This window comes from Gobius niger, assembly GCF_951799975.1.
Source record: "Gobius niger genome assembly, chromosome: 8".
Classification (NCBI taxonomy): domain Eukaryota; kingdom Metazoa; phylum Chordata; class Actinopteri; order Gobiiformes; family Gobiidae; genus Gobius; species Gobius niger.
In genome coordinates, this window is record NC_136859.1 from 34431404 (window position 1) to 34438357 (window position 6954).

General features: G+C 43.9%; 1 protein-coding gene across 1 annotated transcript; it reads left to right on the plus strand.

Moving 5' to 3' along the window:
- Window positions 1-437: 437 nt before the first annotated feature.
- LOC306966084 (immunoglobulin lambda-1 light chain-like) lies at window positions 438-2814 on the plus strand (the record flags this gene model as incomplete). The annotated part of the gene is made up of 4 exons (XM_079560718.1): window positions 438-471; window positions 526-600; window positions 679-996; window positions 2495-2814. 4 exons carry the CDS (start codon window positions 438-440, stop codon window positions 2812-2814), a joined length of 747 nt encoding a protein of 248 aa, XP_079416844.1.
- Between the last annotated feature and the right edge of the window lie 4140 nt (window positions 2815-6954).

Below are 6954 nucleotides of genomic sequence, written 5' to 3' on the forward strand. Positions count from 1 at the left end.
TGGTAAAACCTTCAGACGCACCTCTTAATGTCATCCATTGTGGGTTGAGCCGTGTTTACGACCATCACCTGTTTGTAGAAGACATTTGTAGTGTAAGAACAGAAATGTTTTCAGTTTTTATGATGTTGCTCTCAGACTTCGACCAGATTAAGTTAAAGGACTTTCTTGTCCCCGTGTGGAAACCTGTTCTCTGCATTTGACCTGTCCTTCAGTGCTTGGGCGACCTGTCAGCAGACCTGCAGTTAGCGTCACGGACAACACTACATATAGCTGGAACGTGAACCTTTTGTGCATGTTTTGAGTTGATGAGGAAAACCGCAGAAACCCAGAGGAAACCACCCAAGTTCTAAAGCAAACATAGATATTGGTTCATCTCTAAAACCTGAGTCTAAAAGTTGCTTAATCATTCTGAGTCTGATCTTGGCTCTGAGGCCGACATGGCAGATATCCTCAGACAGGATGAGGTGCAGTGTTGGTGCTGAGTGCTGAGTCCCTCCTCCTGCGTCTCCTCTCTGTCTTTATAAGCCGCCCGGCGACTCATGAGTACATTCCCTGACAACATGCTGTGGAGCCTGTGCACTCTGGGCTGTGCTCTCACATGTAAGGAGGCTGCTGTCCCTGCTGCTCTCCGCTCACTCCCACTCTCTCTCCTCACTTCAGCTCTTGTTCTCGTTCCAGGTGTGAGCGCTGTGACGCGGCTGACTCAGGAGCCTCCAGATGTGACGGTGAGGAGAGGACAGAGCGTCTCCATGGACTGCAACCTGGGACATGTGGAGAAGAGTGGAGCTCGCTGGTACAGACAGGCTCCAGGAGGAGTTCCACAGTTTCTGTTGTATTTTTACCATTCCAATAGTTCTCCAACCTACGGCTCTGGTGTGTCCTCCTCCAAATTCACATGCACTCATCAGTCTAAAAGTGATTATCGTTTGACCATCAACAATGTGGACCAAGGAGACTCTGGAGTTTATTACTGTCAGACATGGGACAGCTCTGTGAGTGAGCACGTATCACAGTGATATAGAGTGTGACAAAAACCTAAGCTTCTCACTTCCTCTTCTCCTGCTCTCTGTCTCTGTCTGTCGTCTCCTCACAGCTCCGTCCTGGTGTCCTCTGTCCTCCTGATGACCTCCTGATGACCTCCTGATGACCTCCTGATAACCTCCTGATGACCTCCTGATGACCTCCTCAGGTCTCTCATGGACCAGAGGGACACAGATGAAGGGGCTGGACATGTGCTGAGTGTCCACAGGAAGTGAGAGTGTCTCTGTCCTCGTCAGTGAGAGTGAGGAGGTTTTTGTACGAGCGTTTCTACAAACTGAAGCACTGTGGTATTCGGCCCAGGCTCCCAGCTCTGGGTCACAGGTAAGACTCTCCACACTCTCATTTATATGGTTATTTTTATTTATCTTGCAACAAACGCTTGATTAACATTTTTAGAGAGTTATTTCTTTTAATTTAATCCTATTTTAACAACCCACTTTAGTGATATTTTAGAATCAATGGAATGAAGTTTGAAATTATTTCATGTGTGTGATTATCTGTGCATTTAAACCAAACTCTTCAAAAACTATTGTATGATAAAAGTATTTATTATCCAGAGCTCCACAGATACATTTAGATAGCTATAAAAAAAAAAAAAATGAAGGATTGATATTTTTAAAACTTTTTTTTTTTTGAAGGTCTAACTCTCCTCTTTTCACTACTCCATGAAGGAACAATATATATATTTTTTTCATTTTGGAGATTGACCTCTCCTCTTCTCATACATTTAGAAATAATATCACTTTTTAAATATTTGAACCCTTTTATTGCCAACTTTCTGTCTCCAAGTCACTCAAATGTGTTGCCGCTGTCGGCCCTTTGACTCCACAGACTCACATTGTGATCACTATTTTTCAAACCTCTTTTATAAAACAGATTCAAAATGTAATTCCAAACTTCTGCATCTTTTCTGAATCTTGAGGCTTCAAACTAAAGCCCTGACACATTTATTCACCATGAGGTCATTTTTACCGAGTATAGCAAGAGGACCAAAATGCATGTTACTGTCGTAAATAACCTAAACAACTGCATTGCTCCATTGTTACTGAATCGTTCACTTTATTTTGTGAGTTTAGGCATCAGAGTGAATCTGTGGAAGTGTTTAGGACGAGGCAAGACAGTGTTAGAGAGACAGTATTTGTAAAACCGAATCAATTCAGAATGTTAACTCATAGAGGAAAATTCACACTAAACATCAACAAAAACAACAAAAACAAAAACAAATCCTAACATTGCATGAGGGACATCAAGCACAACAATAAAACATACACATTTACTAGAAAAACCTATGAATAGATGTATCAGTGGTGTCAGAATAATGAAACAGAAGCTAAAAGTAACATGTGTGATTATTGCACACTGCTCACACTGGTTTCCTGCCGACAGTTTCCCCACACTTTGTCTGGATAAACACTTATATTTGCGCTGACATCTTTGTGTTTTCTTGTTCCAGACGATTCGGCTCCTCCTCCAGTGGTGACAGTGTTCCCTCCGTCCCCCGCACAGCTCCAGTCTCCCACAGTGTCCCTGCTCTGTGTGTCCTCTCAGGCGGGGCCCTCTGCTCAGGTGAGCTGGTTGGCTGATGGGAGTCCAGTGAGCAGTGGGGTCCAGAGCAGCACCGCCGTCCTGGGACCGGAGCGCAGGTTTCACATGAGCAGCTCCCTGTCCATCCCCACGTCCCACTGGAGCTCAGGCCAGCGGCGGTACACATGCCGAGTGTCCCAGGGCTCTCACTCACAGACCAACAGGACCATCATGGGCGGGTGTGTGTGACTCAGACTAGAGCAGCACAGAGGAGTCCAACACTTCCAATATCAGCCTCTGAATCATCAGTCGCTGCATCTGCTTTGTGTCTGTAATGAAATATGTGGATTCACTTTCAAAAATAAACTCTGCATGAAATGAATGAATGTGTTTTTATTAGTAGAACTTATATTTGTTTTCCTGGAGGTGAAGTAGGAAGTTTTTACATGTTTTAAAAGCCTAAAAGAAGTGAAAGAAGTGAAGTAATTTATAGTATTCAGAGACACAGGGACATTGCAATATTATAACTTTGACATTAGAGTTTATTTTTCTTTAATAAATACAAGCTCCTGGGCCTATTGCTGAGCTGCAGGAGCATTTATAAAAAGCCTGCACCATGAGATCGTTATTGTTCATGAATAAAAGAACTGCCAAACGTTAAATGAGTGCAGTGAAACTGAAAGTTGATGGTTGATCAGTGAAGCAGCTCCTTCTTTCTCTCCTCTTTTCCCAGGATGCACCTGTGCAAGTCGGCTTGTCCTCGTCTAAAGCTACTTTATACCATTAGTGCATAAAGTTATTAATGTAAGACATCTATTAGCAGTGAACAGGAGTGGGGCCAAAACAGTGCCTTGGGGAGAGCCTTTTCTCAAACATATCATTTCAAAACCAAATTGTATCAATATCACTCGTCACTCAGTAAAACAGAAAGGCCAGATTTGTGCAGTGCACAACTAAGAATTGTTGTGTGGACAGTTTCCCCCACCTGAGCTGTAGCTCTCTGCAGTACATCCAGGGTCATGGGCTTCTTGGTCGCAGCTGTGGTCAGTGCTGTCCTTGTTCGGTCAGTAAGTTGAGGACGGCCTGGTCTTGGTAGGTTTACAGTGATGCCATACTCTCCAAAGCTTTGGAAATCTTTTCATAACCTAACCCAGCTGCATACTTCTCAAAAACTTTATCCAGGACCTGTCTGGTGTGTTATTGGACTTCATGATGCTTCTGCTCCACAATAGTCTCTAACAGACCTCTGAGACCATCACAGAGCAGCTGTATTTGAACTGACATTAGATTACACACAGGTAGACTCTATTTAGTCATTGGGTCAACATGTGATCATATGAAATCATCAGGAAACCTCTGAAGACAATTGTTTCACTAAAAGGAAAGGGGGTAGATACTTATGCACATTCCACTTTTCAGTTTTTTACTCATAAAAAAAAGTCAAAATTATGTATGAATTTCATTTGACTTGATGATTGTATGTCACTTAGTGTGTTTTTTTTTACAAAAAAATGTCAATGAAATATATTTATGTTTGTGGTCCATAGCGTGGCAAAATGTCAAAAAGTTAAAGGGGGGGCCCATACTTATGCAAACCACTGTAGTTCTATCCATAAACTCGCTCATATCATTTTCCACAGTAAAATAAAAAATCTTCCAATCGTCTTGTGACAGTGAGTTTATGTGTTTGCCATTTCCCTGTGGTTCTGATCTCGCTTCTGATGATGAATATTTCATCATCAGAACGAGAACAGATCCTGATCCCACAAACACCAATGCATTTTTGAACTCTTGTTTAACGGAAGGCGCCTTAAAGGGGGCGCGGCTCAGCAAAAGAACCCGGATGTTGCTCCCACCTATGGTCCTGTCGGCCTGTGAGTGTGGAAACAAACATGCTTAAGCTGACAACACAATTAAGTCCATCCTTTGATGGTGTGAGGATTGTACAAGTTATTATTATTTATGACCTGACCCCCTGCAATCCCAGGCGCCCCCCTCCCAGAAGTCTTACCTGTGACCGAGAGCTGGGAGCCTGGGCCGAATACCACATGCTTTAGAAACGCTGCTATAAAAACCTCCTCACTCTCACTTCCTGTGGACACTCAGCACATGTCCAGCTCCTTCATCTGTGTCCCTCTGGTCCATGAGAGACCTGAGGAGGTCATCAGGAGGTCATCAGGAGGTCATCAGGAGGTCATCAGGAGGTCATCAGGAGGACAGAGGACACCAGGACGGAGCTGTGAGGAGACGACAGACAGAGACAAAGAGCAGGAGAAGAGGAAGTGAGGAGCTTAGGTTTTTGTCACACTCTATATCACTGTGATACAAGCTCACTCACAGAGGTTTCCCATGTCTGACAGTAATAAACTCCAGAATCTCCTTGGTCCACATTGTTGATTGTAAAACGATAATCTCTTTTAGACTGATGAGTGCATGTGAATTTGGAGGAGGACACACCACAGCCATAGACCGGAGAACTATAGGAATAGTGAAAATACAACAGAAAGTGTGGAACTCCTCCTGGAGCCTGTTTGTACCATCGAGCCGAACTAATCTCCACATGTCCCAGGTTGCAGTCCATGGAGACGCTCTGTCCTCTCCTCACCGTCACATCTGGAGGCTCCTGAGTCAGCCGCGTCACAGCGCTCACACCTGGAACGAGAACAAGAGCTGAAGTGAGGAGAGAGAGTGGGAGTGAGCGGAGAGCAGCAGGGACAGCAGCCTCCTTACATGTGAGAGCACAGCCCAGAGTGCACAGGCTCCACAGCATGTTGTCAGGGAATGTACTCATGAGTCGCCGGGCGGCTTATAAAGACAGAGAGGAGACGCAGGAGGAGGGACTCAGCACTCAGCACCAACACTGCACCTCATCCTGACGATCGTCCAACAGATGTTTGTCCAAGTGTTAATGGTGTGAAAAGTGACATGTTTTACAGAATCACATCTTTACAGCATAAACATGTTTACTAAATGTACTGTCAGGTCTTTGCAGAATAAGAGTCTACTGAATACAGCCTTTACATTATGGGACCATCTTTTTTACATAAAACTGAAAATGACTCATATTGTTGGAAAACATGACCTCATTTTGTCACATAAGCAGCATCTCAACAATCACTTTAAGTCATACATTTTTACAAAAGAGTTGCATGAAAACATTTAACATGGTTTGTAGTACTTCTTTAGCAGTTTCATATAAACTTTGATGCACAGACTTTTGTACGTTTTTGACAGATGCAGAGTGTACAGTGGGTTGAGAAAGTTTAGGCACTGCAGGTCAAAATTGTGAATAATGAAGCAAGAGTAAGTAAGTAATGTTTATTCATACACTATCAAGTAAGCGCAGGGAAAGCAGAAGATCGTTCCAGAGCGTTGGCGCGACCACCTGGAAGGAGCGATCTCCTCTGGTCTTGAAACGAGTACGAGGGACCATGAGAAGGTTGTGATCCTGAGACCTGAGCCTCCGAGAGGGGGTATACGGACACAACAAGTCTCTAATGTAGGAGGGAGCCTGACCATGCAACGCTCTGAAGGTCAACACCAGGATTATAAAATGGAAGCGAAAACTGACTGGAAGCCAATGAAGGGCTTTCAGAATGGGAGTAATATGAGCCCTTCTATTTGTGCGAGACAGTAACCTCGCGGCAGAGTTTTGTACCTGCTGAAGACGAGACAGCGCCTTTTTGTTTAGACGATTGTAACAGTGCATTCTCGTGTCTAAACGAGAAGACACAGAGGCGTGGATAATCATTTCAAGATCATCTCTGGACACAATTGATCTAAGTTTAGAGATTTTTCTCAGTTGGTAAAAACAGTTCCTTGTCAGCAGTTTAGAGTGATGCTCTAAGGACATTGCTTTGTCAAAGTTAACGCCAAGATTTCTAAGGCTTGTTTTAGCAGATAGACTCAGGTCGCCCAAATACTGATGAATCCCTGGAATAGCGCCATCAGGGGCGATAACCAGCACCTCTGTTTTGTCTGAGTTTAGTTGTAGGGAATTTGCACCGAGCCATTGTTTAACTTGTGCAAGACATTTCAGCAGAGAGCTTAGTTTCTGGAACTCAGAGGGCTTAAAAGAGCAGTAAAGCTGAATGTCATCAGCAAACAAATGGTAGGAAACATCATCAAAACTCTGGATAATTTGTCCTAATGGAAGGACATAGAGTAAAAACAAAATCGGGCCCAAAACAGAGCCTTGAGGGACCCCACACAGCAAATCAGCAGAGTCAGACGGGAACTGATTTGATGATGATGCATTGGTTTTATATAGCGCTTTTCTGGACACTCAAAGACGCTTTACATTGCACTATTCATTCACTCCATACTCGGTGGTGGTAAGCTACTATTGTAGCCACAGCTGCCCTGGGGTAGACTGACGGAAGCGAGGCA